This window comes from Cavia porcellus, unplaced genomic scaffold (genome assembly GCF_034190915.1).
Source record: "Cavia porcellus strain 051 isolate PalLab524CR breed Dunkin Hartley unplaced genomic scaffold, mCavPor4.1 scaffold_2, whole genome shotgun sequence".
Taxonomy (NCBI): Eukaryota; Metazoa; Chordata; class Mammalia; order Rodentia; family Caviidae; genus Cavia; species Cavia porcellus.
Genome location: NW_026947485.1, coordinates 50,644,713 through 50,665,877, shown reverse-complemented (window position 1 = coordinate 50,665,877; position 21,165 = coordinate 50,644,713). Strand labels below are relative to the sequence as shown.

Below are 21,165 nucleotides of genomic sequence, written 5' to 3'. Positions count from 1 at the left end.
GTCTAACCTTAGATCATTAAAATGTTGTTTCACCTTACATATTTACTTTTAGCTCCTGTTTTACGTATTGAGCTATGATCTGTTGAAGTGTGAAATCTATTGAGATTCCTTTTTTCCCACTTCACAGATATTTAAGTACTTAAGTGTTATTTGTTGAAAATAGTCCTTTCTGTAGTAAATCATCTTTGTACCATCACTAACAATCATTTGACTATGTACACATACATATAGTTTTGGACTTTCACTTCTCTTAAAATTGTCTCACTGGGTCATTAAAGTTATAGTGTTTTGAAGACTAATTTTACGTAGCAGTTTTGGAATTGGTAATTCATAAATTCTTGGTCATTCTTGGTTTTGTTATTCTCGTTTCTTTGCCATTATTACTTTACAGTGTTTTTGTTCAGAGTTCCTTCATGAAACTGTTATGTTGAACTTATTGTTTAACCTCTTAGATACATTTTCATTAGCTATTAATCACATTGTCGGAATACCATTTGTTTTCTTAAAATAGGCAATTCACTACACTTGTTAATGTTATTCTTCTCTTTGTCATTATATTAAAATTTCCTAAGACTTATTCATGTCCCATATTAAACCTTTTGAACTTGTTAGACTCTTCCTTTTCTTTTTCTATATTTTCACTGATTTTCAATAAATTATTTTCAGAGTACCTAAATACATCTTCACACATAAGAAACCATCATGAGTTTTTTCACTGTAGTGTAAAAGAAATAAAATTGATAGTTAAGAAAATGTTTATCTGTAGCCAGCTTGGAATCATTAAGTGTATTAAAGTATCTATTTTATCTGTCAATTCAGCTTTTATGATATTATATTGATTAAAACAGTGTCTGACTGAAGAAGTCACTCTCTTTAATACTTCAAGGCATTTTCAGTAGAACTTTGAAACTAGATAATTTTGAATGTTTTTATTCTAATAGATACAACACTGTGGAATATTTATAACTTCATTTCTATTTTAGGTACGTATAGCTGCAAAATTCATCATTCATGCCCCTCCTGGAGAGTTTAATGAGGTTTTTAATGGTACGTATTTAATTTGTAAAACTAAGTCTTGTTATATCAACACTTGCTTTTTGAGACAGGGTCTCATTCTGCAGTTAAGGCTTGCCTTAGGCTCACTTTGTAGCCTAGGCTGGTCTCAAAATTGCAACAATCCTCCTGCCTCAACCTTCCAAGTGCTGCGATTACAGGAGTGCATCACCATGCCCAGCTAATCTCTTCATAGAAGTTACAATGAGTACTTACATATGTGTTACTATTTCTCCTGTGTGTTTATGTGTGTGTGTGTGTGTGTGTCTTTTAAGTTAAAGGTGAATTTATATAGGGTTCTTGATTTTTTAAAAAATATCTTACTCAGTATACTGTTTAAATATGTTTTTAAAGTTTAGTCACTTATTTTTGTAATATAACTATAATGCATCACCTCAGAAAACATGTAACTTGAAAGCCAAAAACAAGGTAAAAATTATATTGTTAAAATTAATCTTGAAAATTTCTTAACTCAAACTATTCCAAAGTATAACAATGCATACAGATACATTTTACATTTCTTACATTATTTTACAATTTAGCCACTAAGCACACACATAAAGAAAAAGATGAAAATCTACACTGTAAAAAAAAATGTGGAGGGGCCAAGGATTTAGCTCAGTGGCATAAGTGATTGCCTGGCAAGCACAAGGTTGCCTACCCTCCCCAAAAAAGTAGAAATTAAAATACTTCTGCTATCAAGAAAACCATAAAATCTCAGATAGTAAGCAGAAGAATTGGAGACAATTATAAAGTATTTTGCTTCTTGCACTTTTTGCTTCTGTTTTAATATTCTCTATGACCTATACATAAATTAATATAGTTGGTGGTTGGGGGATTAAAGAAAATAATCTCCAGATTATATTCAAATTTGGCATGTAATTTGATAACCGTAAAACTACACTAAAGCCAGCAGCTCCTGAACCCCTTCAGTAGTTCATAGAGGTAAAAGTAAATCAGAGGCAAGTGTTGTGGTGCATCCCTGTAATCTCAGCACGCAAGGGCACTATGGCAGGAGGATGGCAAGTTTGAACTCAACCTAAGCAATTTAGCAAAACCACGTCCTAAAATTTTTTTAAGAGTTGGGAATGTAGTTCAGTGTGAAGAAAAGCTAGTTGTATAAGGTTCTTAGTCTGACTTGAGTGGCCTGCATATTTTTAAAATAAATCAGCAAGATCCCAAAAGAATATGTGAGTACTAAAAATCAGGGGTTTTTTTCTAAGTTTCATTTGAAATAAGCATTGAATTGGTATGTTCTGTGTTAAATTGAGCATTTAAATTTGACCATTTAAAATGAGCCATTAAATAGGCCTGGGGTACAGTGCACTGTAGAGTGGGAGTGGGATATGGAATTTAATAACTTTTAAAAGTTGTTTCAGAGTTAAAAGGAATATTTTTTTTAGAAGGGAAATCTCTTCCAATTTGTCTATTTTTGTGACTTTTTGCTGAAAATCTTGGTGTCAGAATGATTACAAGAGAATCAAAAAATAAAAATTACCAGATGTGGTGGCACATACCCATAATCTCAGTACTCTGGAGGCTGAGGCAAGAGATCCTTATGAAATCGAGACCAGCCTAAGCTAAAAAGTGAGCTCAACGCCAACCTGAACTGCATAGTCAGACCCTGTCTCAAAGCCAAAAAACCAAAAATCTAAAAGTTACAGTCATATGTTATCAGTTCATTAGTTCCTTATTGCTAGTTCCTAGGCTTCTTATTTTAGAGCCACTGAAACAAGGATATTTGGTCTTCATTCGCAAATGCAGTAGGCCTGGGCTATGGTTCTGATTTTTTTTTTTTAGCCTCCTACCCACCACCGTTTGTTTCTAAAGTATAGTGTGGCTTGGCACCATAGCCCAGTTCCCTCTTTAAAAGTAGCATTTATTTTACTCAAATTCTAAGATTTTCTGTTTTTTCCACGTACATTGTGACAAAAGCATGTTATTTCTTTTCCAAGTAAAGCTTACCTAGCTTAAACAGAGCTTTTAAATTGTTTCACTGTTTGGAATTGAAAAGTATATTTTTAAAATTAATCAGTAATTATAGTACATATAGTACAATTATGATATTTAAAATATTGAAGATAAAAGAATCACTTATTAAAAAGAATTTTCCAGTTTGATTTTTTGCAGTAAGAATAACCAGTTATAAACATCTATTATTTAAATAATTTAGGCAAAAATATCCATATTTTCAAATCAGTTAATGTCGAAAATCATTACTATTAGTGATTAGCAAAAGAGATTTTTGTGTTTTTTGGGGTTTTAGGGTTTTTGTTTGTTTTTGTTTTTGAGACTGGGGGTCACACTGAATAGTTTAGGCTGACTTTGAACTATGTACCCCAGGCTGACCTTGAACTTTAGATGCTCCTCCTGTCTCAGCCTCTGCAGTGCTAGAGTGATTACAGGCGTGCACCACCGGGCCCTGCTTGAGAGATCGTTTTTTAAACCAGGACCTATTGCTGAAAAGTACATGAATACACAATATTTTTTTTCTTTTGAAATGGCTGTATTATTTTTGTAAACATGGTTTATAGTCATTTGAAAAATTCCTGAAGTGCAGATAACAACTTAAAAATCACAAATTCAGGCCAAGCATAGTGGCACATATTTTTAATGTCAACTGATCAGGAGACTGAGGCAGAATCATAAGTTCAGTGCTATCTTAGATGACTTAAAAGACCTTGTCTGAAAATAAAATTCTAGGGATAACTCAGTGATAGAGTACTTGCCTAGCATACACAGATCGCTAGGATCAGTAAACATTACCACCACCTAAAACAAAAAGATACACACATCTGTAGGCACCACAAAAGCTACCTCTTAGTTTGGCCATCTCACTACCACATCTCTCAACATACATAACAATATATAAATATTCTAATACTATACCTACTGAATTTCCTCTTCCTATTTTTTATATTATGAATGCATTTCCATGTTTATACATAGATACCTACCTTTTTAATGGCTATTGGAGTGTAAGAATTTTTCACTGTGTAAGAACAATAGTCTGTTTACCTATTTAACCAGTTTCTTAGTGGAAAATATTTTGGTTATTTGTATTGTCTTGTAGTAAAAGAAAGTATATTGTTTTTTTATGCACTATATGATAGCAAGTATATAAAATAGGCAAGCACTTAAGAAAAATAATAAAAGAAAATAGAATAGAATAGAATAGAATTGTATTTAGTGGTTGTGTTACTTTTCTTGCTGAGACAAAATACTTGACACCCAAAATTAAAGGAGGAAAGATTTATTTGGTTTACAATTCCTTGAAGTTTCACACTGTAAATCACCTGACTCGAATACAGGGTGGCACATAGGAGAGGGTACCAGTTCACAGTGAATAGAAAGTAACAAAAGCAACTAAGGATCTTAATGTCTTTCTGCTCCTTTTATTTTATCGAGGCTACTAAGTGCAGTAGCATTCATACCTTTAATCCTAGTAACCCTAAGCCTGTCATTGCACCATGAATCTGTTCTACTGTCACACACTCTAGATCTAGCCACCTCTGAAAAAGCCCTATCTATGACCAGATGAGGCTTTGGGGGATGTCCAAACACAACCTGTAACACTGATGAAACTATATACAGTTTTTTTTTTCTTTTGTGTTTTTTAAAGTTACTGGATTTTCCAATAAAAACTACTGTTTTTTAGTTTATTTTTTTAATGATTAATAGTCAATTGTCTGTGTAAGAATGCAGTCTAAAATTAGTATTAGCTGTGGTCATACTACCTTGAAACAGTCAACCTTTTTTAAAATTAAGACAAATTACGAATCAAAGCAAGATTATTAAGTCAAAGTAAAAGTAGTTATCTGTTCTTTGAACATGACCAATCAAAAGACAAAAATGCTTTTATATATATAGATTCTGATCACAAATTCTCACTGTTTTAATTACTTTTTCTATGGAAGCAATTTAAAACTGATGGTTGTATTGTCAAACTAAGAGGCACAGATTTCAATTTTTTTTTTTTTTTTTTTTTTTCATTTTTATCGGTACCGGGGATTGAACTCACTACCACCTGCTTGCAAGGCAGGTGCTTATGCCGCTGAGCTAAACCCCCAGCCCCAGACTTCAATCATTTCTGCAGATCTTACTATAACATTTCTCTGATGTAGCTTATCTCTACTTATTCAGAGACACAGTCAGTTTACCTGTATCTGCTATTAAGAATACAAAATTACATTTATTTTTGTTTAAATTCCTTTGTCCATTTGCTCACCAAAATCTTTTATTTTTGTTTAAAATACCATGCTGTGTGTTTGTGGATATTTTGATCATTAGAATGACATTTTGCTCTTGTTTGCTTTTGGGAAAGGGAAGTGTTAACTAAAATATTCCTTTCGTTCTTCAAACGTAAAGAAATAACACAGAAAATTAATATTTGTTTTGCAGATGTTCGGTTATTGCTTAATAATGATAATCTCCTCAGGGAGGGAGCAGCCCAGTAAGTATTAACAATTAAAGTGACTTAGAAAAAAATGACTTAGGAAAAGATGTTTTAAAAGTGATATTTAAGCACAAATCCCTAATACAGAGGTTTGAACATCAAATTATCTGTAAAATGTACGCAGTTATTTATGTACTGTTTGAAAAAATTACTTGTTTGTACATATATGTGCATGCACACAGGCATTGAACTTAGGACCTGATGCATGCTAAGTGAGAACTCTAGAGTTGAGCTACATCCCCAGTTTTAAAGGAAAAGATTTCTGGTCACAAAGGAAGTAAAAGGCACAACACTGACATGAAAGTTGTATATTCGTTGTATTTTTGACAGTGTCTTGAATACTCAGTTAATACTACATTTTGACATTTGGATAAAATTACTTTTTAAATGGAGATGGCTTTAATTTTTATGTAGCTTTTTCTTTTTACTATGTTGGACCCTAGTGGATTTTTAAGATCTTCAAGTCATGGGGATTTATTTTATTCATCCATAAGTGCTTAACATATTGTACCTGACAACAGATGTTTATCGAATTTTTGACCAGTTCAAAAAACTATGTAGTTGTAGCCTTGATACATTATCTTTGGACCAGTGACCACAGCTGTGCGCATCTCATGACTAATCTAGATTTCAGAGAAATAATTTATCCTCCCGTCTCCCAGAATGAAGTATGGAGACCCATGTTTTAGGCTAATAAACCCCATTACTCATTTGAAAATAATGAAATCAAATACAGATTTTTAGGTACCTTAGAGGTAAAAGTCATCTACTTTTTCTTCTTAGTATACTACTCAGTATGTAAAACCCTTACTAGTAGAAGACATCTCTTCTAATTGTCTTATATCTGAGGGCTTTATTTTATAAATTTGACCTTTATGGATAATCCTACATAGTGGAGGTTTAATAGACCTTTAGGTATACCTGATTGTGTTTCTGATAAGCTGTTATTTTTAAAAGTAGTTTTTATTATGGAAAATGCAAATACCAGAATTTACCATTTAACCAGTAAGTGAATAGTTGGCTCAAAGAACATTTACATTGTGTGACAGTAGGCATCGTCCATTGTCTAGAAGTTTTGGTTTTTTTTTTCATTTTCTCAAACTGACACTTAATAACACCCCATTTCTTATCCCTGACAACAACATCAGTCTACTTTCTATAAATTTGACTGCTGTAGATACTTAAGTGTAAGTAGAATAATGTAATATTTTTCCTTTGTGACTGGTTTAAAGAGCTTTACAGAAATTCATTTAGTTTATACTTTTATATCGAACTTATGACCTTGCTTTTGCCAGGCAGGCGCTTGTGCCACTGAGCTAAACCCCTGGCCCTAATTTAGTTTATATTTTGATTGTAGTTACTAACTTCTAAGTAGATTGGCCAGGAACATCTAAATTTTTTAAGCACTATTGAAATGTTTGTATGTTCAAAGAATATTTTCTTTATAATAGCAATACTAGGTTTACAAAATTGTTTTCTGGATTCAAAGAAGGCACTTAATCATACTTTCAAATTATATTTCCTCTGAGTTCTATATTAAATAGGTTGAATGGGTTTCATGTAGATGTAACAATTAGTGGGGTTTTTTTCAGTTTAGAAACAAACTTGATTCATTGAGTTTTTTTAGGATAAAGATTAGTGAAAGCGAGAATAATCCATAATTATGTAAGTAGTATGAAGTAGTCATATATTTGAGTCAGGATGAATGAAAGTATATGAATTTTCTTATTCATCCTGATTGACAGTTGTCATGAGCTTGGTTTCTTTTATTATAAACCAATTTCTTGAACAACTGTGATACGTACTTCAAGAAATAGGCACATTGAGGTAGGAAATATATCTTGATCTTTTAAAGGAAATGAGAACTTTCAGAAATAACAAACTATGTTAGACCTACGTCATATTCATAGTATATGATCCCAAGTAAAACAAAACATCAGAACATTTAATGTGCATTTCAGATTTTCGTGAATGTGTTCATACATTGAATATGTTTGCTACCTTGATAAACTAAAAGAGAAAACAATTGTTGATTTCATATTCTTTGTACCAAATTTCTCAAAACTGATTATTGAGATCATTTTATAGGAATCTAAAGGTGTCTATAAAGGGCAGAAATATGCTCTAAACGTGGAAATGAATTTAGAATGATGCTACTGTCATCATGTCCTCTCTGTGAAACAGTTTTAGAACAAAAATAGTGTTACCCAGATTTTTCCTTATGTAGTTCTGAATTTCTTTTGAAATATTTAAACTTGAATTTATCCTTGAAATAAGATGATCTGCATTGTCGTTACTTTCTCATCACTGAGACAAAATATCCAACATACAAAAATTAAAGAAGAGTTTTGCTTTAGCTGATGGTTTTAGGGGGGTTCAATCTACAGTCAGCTGGCTCCAAGACAGAAGGGTATACTAGAAGTATCAGACAGAGGAAAAACTGCTTGCACCATGGTGCCTAGTAACCGGGGTATAAAGAGAGGAGCTGTGAATGGAGATACACATTTCAGAGTCATACCCGTAGTGGGCTGCCTCTTGTGATCAGACCCCCATCTCCTAATAGCACATTTGACTCTGGGTATAGTATCTATTATCCATCCAATCACCTTCAGATAGTCCCACCTCTGAATACATGAGACTTTTAAGGGGCATGCTAGATGCAAATTATAACATTTCATGGTAGGCCTCCACAAGACTTGTGTTTGTATCTTTTTTTTTTTTCTTTTTTTTTTTTTTTTTTTTTTGTCTTTTTTCCTTTTTATCGGTACCAGGGATCGAACTCACGACTGCCTGCTTTGCAAGGCAGGCGCTTATGCCGCTGAGCTAAATCCCCAGCCCTTATGTTTGTATCTTTATGCAAAATGCATTTAGTCTGTCTCTAAGAGTTGCTCTAAGAGTTCTAGCACTGCTGAAATTTTCAAGTCTGGAGTCATCTGTGATACTCAAGGCAAACTATGAGCCCCTAGAAAAATCAGAAAAAAATTACACAGTTCTAACATACAGTAGCACACAGTAAATATTCCCATTCCAGAAGGGAGAGATACAAAGATAGAAGGAATCACAACAAAGCAAAACCAAAACCAGCAGAGTAAATAGTAAATCTTGTAATTTCATGTCCAGCATCCAGGGCACATTATGGTAAGATTCAAACTCTAAGGGCTTAGGAAACCATCCATTATGAGCAATGTAACTGAATCTCCAGGAATCAATTCCATAGGTAGCTCTTCTTGAGGAAAGTGCCCTGGAATTCTCAAAGTAAAGTTTTTATTTTTGCCTCTTGAACCTGTGAGGCTAAGATCTTGCTGATTCCTCACATAGCTTCAAGGTATCTTTCTGTTTTCCTGTTATCCTGTTATGAAATACTTGGCTTATTTTTAACGCTAATCTTTTTCAATGAATGTGCCCTCCTTTGCCAAACTTGGTAGGAGTTTTCTTTCTGGGGATACTTCAGACTTTTCAAATAAGTTATTTTGGCTCCTTGTTTTCACTGTGAGTCTTTCCAAAGGTAGCCGGAGTACCCAGGCCACAGCCTGAACATTGAGCTGCCATGAAATTTTCTTCGCCAGATTAATCTGCCACTCTTAATCTCAATCTCCCACAATATCTCAGGTCATGGGAAAAATGTAAACAAATTTTATGCCAGAATATAGCACACACAGCCTCCAGTCCAGCTGTCAATGAGGTGCTTGTTCCCAACTGAAAAAACCTTCTGAGTCTGACCTTTACTATGCACATTTCTATTAGCATTCTGGTTTTTTGAACTTTGATAAGAATTTCCCATCAGGCTTGCCTTAAAGCACTCCAGGACTTAGCCAGCATATTCAAATCTTTCAGATCTTCTGCAGACTAGTTACAAAAGCTTCTGAACAACATGGTCAGGTATGGACACGTACCATCTCTATATTTGGTATCAGTATTTGTCTAGCCACTTTCTTTTCACTGTATCACCAACCTCACTCCCCAAGTTTAAATGGAGGAGTTTATTTTAGCTCATGGGTTTTAGAAGATTCAGTCCATAGTCCCCTGGCTCCAAGGAAGGGCTTGGTGAAAGTGCCTGCTCACATTATAGTGGTCAGGAAGCCGCAAAGAGAGTAACCAGGGAAAAGATACACCCTTCCAGGTCCTGTGCCCAGTGCTTCATCTTTTCCAGTTAGGCCCTGCCTTCTAGGAACACTTGTAGGTATGAATTCATCATTGAATTAATCCTCGCATGAGTATAGAGCCACCGTGACCTAGTCATCTTCCAAAACCCTTACTTGTGAACACATGAGACATTCTGCATCCAAACTGTAAAGTTATAATCATTAAGCGTGGCTAAAATGCATAGCATAAGCTTAAAATGCATCACAAAACATTCAGAATGTATCCTTTTGCAGTTTTGCTGGAGAAAGCCTATATCCATAGACTAATGTTTTCTTCAAAAATTGCTTTTTTTTAAAAATGTTGAATTTCTTTTATGTATCTTTCCACATACACGTACTTTCCATCTTTGATCTTTGCTCTGTTGCTTCATCTCTTTTCATATTTTTCCTTTCCTTTTTGTAAAGAGAAACCAATAGGGCTACAGTGGTTCTAACAGAATATCTGTACTTAGTAGGCACACAAATGCAGTATGTTTCACAGTAGAATTAAAGTTACTAAAGAGTTAGTACTGTCAAATACAGAACACTTTGAAATATTTATAAATAACCTTCTCAGTGGACAAAAGAATGCCATACTTAATTGATGATGAAATCAATAAGCCTCCTAGGGATTTTCCAGTGGGTAGCCAAATGTGTATGAAATAAAATTCAATTATAGAAGCATATCAAAGACCTATAGACACTAAAGGAAGAAAAATTTTCATTTTCTTTGTAGAAATGGCTTTTGAGCTGATTCTGAAATAATGACTTGGATTTCAATATTAAATAAAAAAATGATGTAGCTAAACTGAGGAGAAAGCATGGAGAAAAGTATCAGATGTGATGTAATAAATGACTGTAGTAGAATGTAAAAATCTATAGGTCACTTAGAATTGGATTCTGGGGCTGCAGAACCCTACAAGGGAAAGGGGACCATTGTTTTCAGTGTTTAGCATGTAGTAATAAGACTCCAGTAAATATTTCTGTGGACACAGGTTTGGATGAGTGAATGATGAGTAGGTACATAGAGTTTTCTGAACAGAAGGAACTTAGTTTACAACCATGCGTTTGGGCTGGAGATACAGTTCACTGGCATAAGTGCCTGCCTGGCAAGCACAAGGTCCTGAGTTCAATTCCTGGTACCAAAAATAAAAGTAAAAATAAAAATACAACCCTACTTTTGAAATAAACCACTTAAGGTGAGTAACTGCCTGACTCCACTGAGGCTGTTCTTAAGAAAATTACAATTTTAATGAATTAAATGTGAATAGCTACTGTTTTCTCCCTCCTACTTCATGTGCTTCTATGTTTACCTTTATCTTTCTTGAACATACAATGTCTGGATAATCCAGTCATGCTTTGCTATATTTCTATGTAACTCATCTGTAAGTATTGGAGGAAACTCAGAAATAAGGCAGTAAGTCCTTGACTTACAAATGAGTTTGATTCCACCAGAATACTCAAAAGTCAAACTTGTTCGTATCTCATAAAATGAGTCTTACAGTACAACCATGAAAGATTACAGCTTCAGTCAGGGATTTAATGGACCCTAAGAACCAGTGGACATCTGGGCATCCACAGAACTAGTCTTGAAAAGCTACCAAGTAGGCTAAGTTTGGAGGCAGATTATTAAGTTTTGAAATTCTCTTTCTAATGAGTGAAAGTAATTTCTTACTTAAAAATTTGATAGAATACTATACTGTGTTATTTGTATAATTTTTAATTTATCATGCTGTGTGACTGTTTCCTAAGCATATATTATATAATTATCTGATAATATATTGTTTACTCATTTAGAAGTAGAAAGAGGCTTTGTTCTTTAGTCTGTCCCATTGTTTCCTAGCTTAGACTGTCTGCTACTAACATGGATATTAGAAATAGCCTAACTGCCTTTTCTGGATCTAATTCTTCTGCTGCCCAGTTTTCCATAAATAACTTCTGCTAAATTAATCTTCAGAACTACTTCTTTGATTTTGTTTCTCAGAAAGCTTCTGTGACTCCCATCATTCAAGGTTTATCAGTTCAATACAATAACTATAACTGACTGAACATATATATATAACAAGCTTATTGAAGTTGGTACTTTCTGATCCCACTAGTTGCCTATCATTCCAATTTCTCCAAGACCAGAACCTATTCAGTTTTTTTAAGCACGTTTCTTATTATTATATCCATCATGACATTAAGTCCATTTCTCTTCTCCTTAGTCTTTTCTTAACAAAATTAAAATATTTTTTTCATTACAGTGCATTATTAGTAAGTCTCTTTTGGTACTTTCTACCTTATAGTTACATTTATCCATTCTCTCTTCCTATTCTGTGGTAAGTCTTTTGATCATATATGTCTCCATCATAGCATCTAGACTGTTTCCTGTTTTATTCAATTTATATAGTGCTTGAGTCAATAATCTTTATATTTAGGGTTTTGAATGAAAAAACTAGTTATATTTACTGATTTAGTTTTATGTTGCTAAACATTGAAGGTTGAATATCATTAAGTTATTTTTTAAATAGCCTTTACCTAAGCTGGATATGGTGGTACCCTCCCAGCACTCTAGAAGGCAAACACAGGAGAATGGCAAGTTCAAGCTCAGCTTGGGCAATTTAATAAGACCCTCTCTCAAAATAAAAAGTGCTTGAGATGTAGTTTAGTGTGAAGGCCCTGGGTTCAATCCCTACAACAGCAAAATAAATAAATAAATGTAATAAAATAGCCTTATATTGCATGATAAATGGTATAAGATCATAGCTGGGCATGGTAATGCACATCTATAATCCCAGCACTCAGGAGGCTGAGGCAGAAAGATCACTGTGAGTTTAGTTCAAGGCCAACCTGAACTACATAATGAGACCCTGTCTCAAAGAAAACAACAAAAAAGGTCATTATTAAGAAAATATCTTGGCTATACACAGTATAGGAGGAGACTTTTATTGAGAGATGAATTATTTGTGATTTTTTTCAGAAATTACTGAAGTTTTAAGTAATGACCTTTTTCTTTTTTAGTGCATTTGCACAGTATAACTTGGATCAGTTTACTCCGGTAAAAATTGAAGGTTATGAAGATCAGGTATGTTTCATATAAACATAGAATGTGAATATTCTTCATTTCTTTTATTACAATCTTATTTTCTTTTGTTATCAGGGATCAAACTCATGACCTCTTGCTTGCCAGGCAGGTACTTATGCCGCTGAGCTAAATCCCGGCCTCTTTGTTTCTTTTAATGATTTTAATTATGCAAGAATTTTGAAGTGCTATGCTTAAAGATTAAAAAATTACTTTTTAATCTTAGCCACTTACTGGCAAAGTAATTGAAAACTTTCTGTTGAGACTGTTAATACTATTAACAGAAAATTCCTTTTAGACAGACATACTCATGTAATTCTTTGAAGAGTTTAGAAAATAATTGCTTTAAATCTACTTTCTTGTTTTTTATAGGAAAAAATATCAATGCTAGACTAACCCAAAGTGTAGAATATGTATTGGTAAGATTTATATCATAATTTGGTTGCTCTGGAATTCTACAGTTTTTCATGTAATTTAGCATTTAGTAATTATTAAATCTTTTCTTTCCAGAATGCAGTTAAAATTGCTAAGCTTAGAAAAGCCACAGCAGGTCACTAGCTTTTTTACTTTAGAGTTACTAATAATTGAATGGTGATTATGGTCATGTATATCATACTTACATGAAGTACAGTTTATAGAAAATTATCAGAAGAGAACTGGTATGGAAAACATAAGAGAAGATGATTAAGAAGGAATACAAAAGAAAATTCTTAGTGACTAATTATACCAAAGCTTGTATTTGAAGTTATTCATTGTATATAATTTGTAGTCTTGTAGTTACAGGGGAGAGGACTAAACAAAAGATGACTTGAGCTGAGGATTTAGCTCAGCGGCATAAGCACCTGCCTGGCAAGTGCGAGGTTGTGAGTTTGATCCCCAATACCACACACACACACAAAAAAGATGACTTGTAACTGAAGGGGAAACTTAATTTATGCATGTGTATGTGTATACATATAAAACCATAGTGTTTCATTGTTTTAATCTTCTAAATTCATTTTATTTCTTTGGTGATTTTTTTTAATTTTTAAAAATGTTTTGCTTTTGGGGGCAGGGTTTTGGCTAAACAGTGGTATATTAAATTTCTTTCTACTTCTGCATGTATTCACAGTTGTTTTCTTGGGACAGATCCCTAAAACAAAAATTTGCTGGGTAAGAGAAGGCATCTTAAAATATTGAATAGCTTTCAAAGTCTTTTTACAACCTAGCAAAATTTTAATTCTTAAACATAAAAGGATAAAATTGAAAATGTAAATAGCATAGTAATTTCACATATGACTCTAGATTTTTAAAACTGTAGGATATTAACAAGTAGGATCCAGAAATATAGCAAAAGAATAACCAAGATTGAGTAGAAGTTTTTATAGAAACACAAGAGTCACTACATGTAAAGGCAATATCTTGGTCTTACATTTTAATTAACAAATCAGAGAGAAAAACTAATATGAGTAAACGGTGAAAAGGGATTTCGAAAAGCCCAGCAACCATTTATCATTAAAAACAAAAACTCTTTAAAAGTATAGACAGAAATCTGCTATATACATGTATAAAACCAATAGTGTTATCAACTGCAGCTCTAAAACATTTTATTTAAAATTTAAAAATTAGGTATGCCTGCTTATTTTGTTATTAATTATAAATGTAGTTGTAGCAAAAAACACAAGAGAATGACATGAAAACTTAATGCTTAGACTACATGCCTCTTTGGTGATATAGTTTAAATGGGTAGTAATACTGAAAAACTGTATTGATGTAACCCCCAATTCAAAAGCTACTAGACTTAAAAGAATTTGGTGAAAGTGCTTCATTTAAGGAAAGTACTATGTATTACACTTATTAGCTATCCTCTGTTGCAGCAAGTAAAAGCCTAAAAGTAGAAATAAGGGATGTCAGGGTATAGCAGGGAATTTCACTTAAAGTAATAGTAAAAAATATACATTAATTTAGGAACAAATTTATCCAGAAATAGGATCATGAAGAAAATTAATATCATTAAACATATAAAACAAGATCTGAATAATGGAGAGATCATTGCATCCCATTCTTAGAAACATAAATTATTTTAAAATTAAGTATATTTGTTATTACTTGAATTTGAATCCTGATCAGTTTTTTAAGTTGGTTACTATTGTGATAAAACTTAATGTGAAAAGAACACATGTTTGAAATAGCTAGAAAAATCCTAAAGAAAACAGTGCAGGAGAATTGCCTTATTGCATAGGAGAACATATTTTACCACCACTGTAAAGTCAAATCAGTGTGGTGGTATATGTAGTAGACAAATCAATAGAACAGCAGCATAAAGAGCCAAAGTTTAGTTCTAAGATGTATGAAAAATTTTATACAGATATTGATATAACTGATTTCCATTGGAAAGAAATTTAGTTTGGACCTCTCCTCCTCACTGGATATAGAAATACATTTCAGATGACTTAAAAAATTTGTTCACTGACAAAAATTTTAGAAAAAGATGTAAGTATCTGCATGTATAATGTAAAGGGCAGTAGGACCACAAAGAGACATTTTGCTACATGTTAAACTATAGACCAAAACCTTAAACCAAGAACTTTATTGTAAAGTTATTTAAGAAACTTAACCCCAATAAATATTGTAAAATATTTACTCACAGAAGAACAAATGGTAAACATGAAAAGGTATTTAGATCTATCACATATCAGAGAAAGGTAGAGTAATTTTGAAATTATATCCATCAAACTAAAAGAGGAGTTACAGTGCTTGTCGATGTTAGTGATGTAGAGGGACGCATACTCATGTTTGTTGAGTGTTCCCAATACAGAAAAAGTGATTAATGTTTGAGGTGATGAATTTGCTAGCTGCTCTGATCCGATCATTGCACATTATATGCATCTATTGAAGTACTACTTTGTACCCCCTCAATGTGTACAATTATTATATTAATTGAAATTTTAAAAAAGAAACATCCAATGAAAATTAAAATATTAGTATATTAAAAAAATTTTTAAAGCATTAGTATATTAAAATAAGTGCTCTAATATTTATTTCACCACTTTCATTGGTGCCCTTTCCTCCTCCAAAGAGGAAACAACCTGGAGATGTATTTTTAAAATATACTTTTATTGCATATTATTTATAAAAAATAAGAGGTTGTTAAAAATAAAAGGTAGTTTATAAAAACCAAAAGCAGATACTTGCGTTTAGCTGTGCCTGTGAGCCCCATAGCAAGTGGGGGCACACTGAGGAGTTTCCTCCCTGGCTAACACCACCTGATTGCTATCACCAATTTTCTTAGTTTTATAGAATTTGAGTTTTGTGGAACTTTAATATCAGAAATAGTAAACAGTTACTAGTTCTCAAAAGAAAAAAAACTGGGCTCCAGCAGTATTGTATAGGATACATTTTTTTTCCTACTGAATAGCCAGAAGTTACAGTGTTAGAACAATTGATGTATTGCATGAAAACATTGTTTTTATGCTATATTCATTTGAAAATTTTTTTTTTTTGGTACCGAAAATCGAACTCATGACCTCTTACTTGCCAGACAGGCACTAAGCCCCTGGACTAAATCCCTGGCCTCATTTGGAGTATTGTAATTGTGATATAATGAAACCAGTTGATTAAAGGAAAATTGTTTTATAGTTTTAAGGAGAAAGATTAAGTGAACATATTAATATATATGAATACTTTAAATGTTGTTTTAAATACTTTTTTCATAAATTCATTCCATCATTTAAGGTATTGATAACAGAACATGGTGATTTGGGAAATGGAAAGTTTTTGGATCCAAAAAACAGAATTTGTTTCAAATTTGATCACTTAAGAAAGGAAGCAACTGATCCAAGACCCTACGAAGCAGAAAATGCAATTGAATCATGGAGAACTTCTGTAGAAACTGCGCTGCGAGCATACGTAAAAGAACATTATCCGAACGGAGTTTGCACTGTAAGTCAGTGACAGCTTTTCCTTTTGTGTTTGTTATGCAAATGTGACTGGAATTTATAACTTACAGAACATTTTATAATTTGTAACATTTTTTGCTATTTTTTCAAAAACAAAGTAGTATGGTATTATAACCAAAAATGAAAAGCTAGTTATATCTTCAGTTAAATCTATATAGAAATTCTAAGACAAAGTTAAAGGAGAAATAATATGAGATTCTTTAATTGCATGTTCATGATTCATCTTCATTTTAGCATAAGTTTTTTTTAACTTGCAGAAATATTAGAACCAGTAAACTTATTTGGAAGTGAAATTATATCATCAGGTATTTGATAGTTACATTTTTTGGGTTTTTTTACATGATTCTCTCATAGGTTTAACTTACGTTTTGTGGGTGAAAAATGGTTAGAAAATAAGTGTGCTTTTTGTTTCTGAATATTGATAAAGATTGTGTCCAAATAGGCTGATACAGCATCCGCGTTTTTACTTTGAGACCACTCTATAATTGTAGTGATCTTTTCAAGTGCAAATAAGAGCATAAAAATCCTATGCTTGATTAAATGATCATAGAATGAAAGAAGGGAGAAAGGAAAAGAAGAATAGAAAGAAAAAGTAGAAACAAAGCTTTTATAAGTAAATGGGACGAAGGCCGAAGGCGATGGGAGGAGAATGGGAAAAAGGCAGCTAGATACACTCTGTACAAGTCAAATTCCCTACGATGAATGTTGTCATCGTGTATATTTAAAATGTACCCATAAGGGCTGGGGGTTTAGCTCAGTGGTGTAAGCACCTGTCTGGCAAGTGCAAGGTCGTGAGTTTGATCCCCAGTACCAAAAGGAAAAAAACAAAGTACCAGTAAAATAAAAAGAATAATTATAGAACTATAGAACAGAAACGGGAAATACAACAACATAGATACAAGGGAGAGAGGGAAGAGGAAAGGAAAGTAAGATTTAAGATGTTTTATGTACACATACCAACACCCCTGATGAATGTAATCATTATGTACTACAAACATGCATTAATATACTTTTTTTAATTCTAAAAAAATACAACAACATACCTAAGACAAACTTAGAAATTCTTTCAATTCAAACTTGTTAATCAGAGGATTTTAGAGGACTATCTCAGTTTTAAGTAGTGGAATAGCTAAGCTAGCCTGCACTTAGGGAAGAGTGAAAAGCCTGAATTACACATTACTTATAAAACAGTAGGAAAGAGGTAAGAGAATGTCATAACACAACATAAACATTCTTAATGACCTTTCTCAATTATGAGTACATTAACTTCCTAACCCTTAGTGATTTTAAAATGACTTCAAAAGATTAAGATTATAAGCAGCCTAAGATTATAAGCAGCCAAAAATGATAATCACAAACTAGGTACAGTTTTTACTTGAAGGGACATAATTACATTGGTATCTTTATGTTTAAATAAATAATGACCCTTGGGGCTGGGGATTTAGCTCAGTGGCATGAGCACATGCCTTGCAAGCAGGCGGTCGTGAGTTTGATCCCTGGTACCGATAAAAAATAAATAAATAAATAATGACCTTTATGTTTGGAATGAAAGTATGATATATCTAGCTTATAAATATTTTATAGTAAGTGAATTTTACTAAGTTTTACTTTTATCAGTTAAGAGATGTACATAGTTGAAAATGTTTTTCTAGTTACTATATTAAAAGACCTACTTTGTATTCTTTAATGTATGTCTTCCAAAATGCTGTACAGATTTCAGTATTTTACAGATGCTTAAAGTTGGACAGTCATAGCACTAAAGTCTCATTCTTGGTTTTTGCTTTTTTTTTTTTTTTTTTTCCCACCAATAAGGTGTATGGTAAAAAAATAGATGGACAGCAAACCATTATTGCATGCATAGAAAGCCATCAATTCCAAGCAAAAAATTTTTGGTAAGTTAAATAAACATTTGTTTATTGAGGAATTTTAGCATTGTTTATATTCTTTATAATTCTTGGATTTGTGATTAGGACTGAATCTTATTTGCATGTGGTAGAACTGCCTAAATATGAGATAAACCTGCAGCCTCTTGGAAAAAGAAGTTATAACTTCATAATTATCTAATCACTAAAGGTAGCAGTAAATCTTTAAATTCATTAGAAAGAACATAGGAGAGTATAGTGTTTTTGGAGACTAGTAGGCAGAAACCTGAAAGCATGTACACATGCAAGAAGACCAGTTGACAGGCCTACATGCTCACTCTGAGAAGGGGTTGTTCCCGAGTGATACTATGTGGAGGAGGAGGAAGGAGCAGATAATAGAAAACCACAATATTTTTGTGAACTTGAGAACTCCAAAGATGTTTTGTTGGAATTACTTTATGTTTGACTGGCAGCTATGAGAGAGAGTAACATTACAATTGTGCTTTGCAATTTTCTGTGTAAATTATACTTGCTGTTAAGACTTCCAAAGTCTTAACTCCCAAAAGAACTGACTTGCTCTATTAACTTTCAGTGTTTGACAAATTGTTGATCATTTTTATTCTTAGACAAGATTATTTCTGACATATTGCCTGTTAAAAAATTCTGAGATTCAGAATTGAATGAAATACTTCCTTTTTTCTTCTTCTTTAATATGGGATTAGGTCCTCAGAGTATATTATTCTTTGACTCATCAGCCAAGCTACTAGTGATACTGTTGAGGGTCAATTACCAAGGATCAGTATCCCAAGTGAACTGGTGTGGATTATTGATTAGGTTTGCTTTCCTGCTTATCTCAGAAATAAATGTAGCATTACAAAATTAATCGGCAGTATTTGGAGGAATGCATCATGAAACAATAATAATTTCCATCTGTAAACATGTTTTAATAATAAGCTGAATCATCTAAAACATTTTGGCATAATAAGGTTACTTTTATGGACTTAATACAAATGTAATTTCTCTTTTAACTTTAAAACTGTGCACCATTAATCTACCAGAATCCTAGCACAGTAAATCTTTGCAGAATTATTATTGATGTGTATGTTTATGCCAGGTAATACATAATATAATCCACTTTGTTGAAATTGAACTATTAAGAAATGAAAATAATTTCTACTGAGTTGTAGTTTAAAACCTTTTAGAGTTATCTAAACTATCACCATGAACACTGTATCACTGAAATTAAAAATTATTTTCACTTTCTAGAAAAGATTAATTTTATTTTTTAAAAAATGCTAAACAGTAATCTCAGTAAAACCTAAATATTTTAATGCATATAAACATACTATACTTCAGCTTACCTAAAATGCATACAGAAAAAAATTAAAAGTCATAGTCACAAGTGTTGTTTAGATTTCACTAGAGACCTCTTTTTGGCCTCTACTGTTACCTCAGTGTCTACTAGTATTAGGGGCTTACCGAATGTAAGAGTAATGTATATTTTGTATATTTGCAATTACAATACATGTGAACAGAATGTTATTAAGACTAGAACATTAGGGCCATCTTTTACATTGGTGAGGGGGTGTCATTTACCCAAATCATTTATTCTTGATACGTTAATGTTTCTTTCTTTCTTTTTTTTTGGTATTGCTAGGGGTCAAACTCAGGGTCTCACACATATTAGGCAGGTGCTATATCATCAAGTTATATCTACAGCCCCTGAAAGTGTCTTGAAATAGTTTTCAAAATTAATACCATTACTACTAGGACTGAATTTTTTGCAATCAATAGTGATATGTTTGAATATTGTCATAATAATCATTAGTGTGTATGTTTAAAACTCACTACTTACCTAAATAAGAATAAATAACTTCTTTTAGAATTATGAACCAAAAATGAATAGATCTTGATTCTTTTTCCAGCCCAGCATTTCTGAGTACCCTTGGATGAGTTACTTAAAATCAAAACATGTTACAAAGTTGTTTTTTATTTTGTAGAACATATACATTGTTCTTGGCTGTTAACTCTAGGAATGAAAGTACTATCATTCCACAGACTTTATGTTTGGATAGATTACAAAAATATGGAAAGTAACTCATATAATTTAATAGCAAAAATAGTGGTGGTCCATTAACTCTTCATGATTCTGGAAGCATACAGTCTCAGAATAGCTGAGGGGTATTAATCTACATATCAAAATGTCATTAGTGTACAAAGAACAAATAGGCAAAAAAGAAATGGAGCTGCTATGAAAAGACTGTCAGAAAAATAGGGCAGAATTCACTAGTAGACAAAAATGAGTCGTTATATATACATTGTTCATAATTTCTCAATTTCCTACCAAAAAGGTGTATTAATTTTTATATCAATACTGTTTTTTAAAAAGGTGCCCTTTGTGTAGCAGATTAAACTTAATATTAGAAAAGTGATTTTTAAAAACCAAACCCTTAGGGCTGGGGATTTAGCTCAGCGGCATAAGCGCCTGCCTTGCAAGTATGTGGTCATGAGTTCAATCCCTGGTACCAATAAAAACAAAAAAGACAAAAAAAAAAAACAAAACCAAAAGCCATACCCTTTCTTTCCAGATATCAAAACCTACCACGGGTGTTACATAACATTTTCTAGTTGTTTAAAATATTATTTGGTACTGTCATTCAGTACATATTAA

General features: G+C 32.6%; 1 protein-coding gene across 2 annotated transcripts in view; it reads left to right on the top strand.

Annotated features, from left to right (window-relative positions):
• The window catches only part of Capza2 (capping actin protein of muscle Z-line subunit alpha 2), a 49,315-nt gene that overhangs the window by 14,950 nt on the left and 13,200 nt on the right, over nt 1–21,165 (top strand). Inside the window, exons 2-6 of one of the 2 annotated variants that reach the window (XM_063241789.1) lie at nt 984–1,047; nt 5,455–5,506; nt 12,634–12,697; nt 16,409–16,615; nt 18,445–18,524. In XM_063241789.1, coding sequence (XP_063097859.1) covers nt 984–1,047; nt 5,455–5,506; nt 12,634–12,697; nt 16,409–16,615; nt 18,445–18,524 — 467 coding nt within the window. The remainder of the gene's footprint in view (nt 1–983; nt 1,048–5,454; nt 5,507–12,633; nt 12,698–16,408; nt 16,616–18,444; nt 18,525–21,165) is intronic. The other variant, XM_063241783.1, reaches the window with a different exon arrangement.